We start from the raw sequence: 1,229 nt of genomic DNA, 5'->3' as shown, positions 1-1,229 counted from the left end.
AAAAAAAAAAAAAAGAAAATGAAAAGAAATGTAAAAGAATCCTTTCCATTTTGCTTACTTAAGCCTGTTTAACTACAAAGTTCTTGGAATTCACTTCCCATCTTAGGAAATTTAAAATGTGTAACAGTTATTACCTATAGAACCAATATTTACATCTCTTTCTATAAAAATCTTTTTAGAAATTCTGTGCAAGCCTGTTCCATTCTTTCTTCGGGGACAACCAATTCCAAAAAGAATGCTTCCCCCCGAGTCACTGGTGCCCTATTACACCGATGCAAAAAACCGGGGCTACCTGGCTGACCCTGCCAAGTTTCCTGAAGCAAGACTTGAACTGGCCATGAAGTTTGGCTACGTCCTTCCTGATATCACGAAAGATGAACTCTTCAGAATGCTCAGCACTCGGAAGGATCCAAGGCAGATTTTCTTTGGTCTTGCTCCTGGCTGGATAGTGAATATGGCAGATAAGAAAATTCTAAAACCTACAGATGAGAATCTTCTCAAGTATTACAGCTCTTGAACTGCCTTCTACTAAATCAGACTTGCGAGCCAGACGGGCTGCACATGAATTCTTGTGGGTATTAAAGCTTTGGGTCTGTTACCAGCCTTCACTGGTCAGGTCTTTTGTTCTTTTTCCATCTTAAATAGCAGACAACAAAAGCTGCAGGAGCGACTGAACCTTTGAGGGTGTATGTTTGAAAAATCTGAACAGTGGCAGGCTTTAGAAGGGGGATTAAAAAGAAAAAAGCCTACTTAAAATTTTCTTTTTTTGGGGGTGGGGAGACAGTGTGTTTTGATACATGGTTTCTCTGTGTAGCCCTGGCTGTCCTGGAACTTGTTCTGTAGACCAGGCTGGCTTTGAACTCACACAGTTCCGCCTGCTTCTGTTGGGATTCAAGGCATGTACCACCACTGCCCAGCCTGACTTTAAGTAGTTTAAAACATTTCTTTACTGTCCATCTTTTCATGGACTTTTCTTACCTACATTTTCTGTTTTGTCAGAGTGCAGGGCAGAGATTGATTAGTAGGCCTGGAAGCACTTTACTGTTCGGGGACTTACACTGGGCCCTCTTGGTCTTACGTTGTTTAAGACATCCGACAAGTTACTTCATCTTCCTGTAGCTGAAGTACAGTGTCTGTCAGTCTGAAGTACAGTGTCAGTCTGAAGTACAGTGTCAGTCTGAAGTACAGTGTCAGTCTGAAGTACAGTGTCAGTCTGAAGTACAGTGTCA

The 1,229-nt window shown here is 41.7% G+C and overlaps 1 protein-coding gene across 1 annotated transcript in view; it reads left to right on the top strand.

Moving 5' to 3' along the window:
* Positions 1-604, top strand: part of Mrpl15 (mitochondrial ribosomal protein L15) — an 8,866-nt gene extending 8,262 nt beyond the window's left edge. The window contains exon 5 of the mRNA XM_021162061.2: positions 180-604. Coding sequence (XP_021017720.1) covers positions 180-517 — 338 coding nt within the window. The 3' untranslated portion in view covers positions 518-604. The remainder of the gene's footprint in view (positions 1-179) is intronic.
* The last annotated feature ends 625 nt before the right edge of the window (positions 605-1,229 follow it).

The sequence above is a fragment of the Mus caroli genome, chromosome 1, assembly GCF_900094665.2.
Source record: "Mus caroli chromosome 1, CAROLI_EIJ_v1.1, whole genome shotgun sequence".
In the NCBI taxonomy this organism is placed as follows: domain Eukaryota; kingdom Metazoa; phylum Chordata; class Mammalia; order Rodentia; family Muridae; genus Mus; species Mus caroli.
Note: the sequence above shows the minus strand (reverse complement) of the source record. Positions and strands in the feature narration are given on the sequence as shown.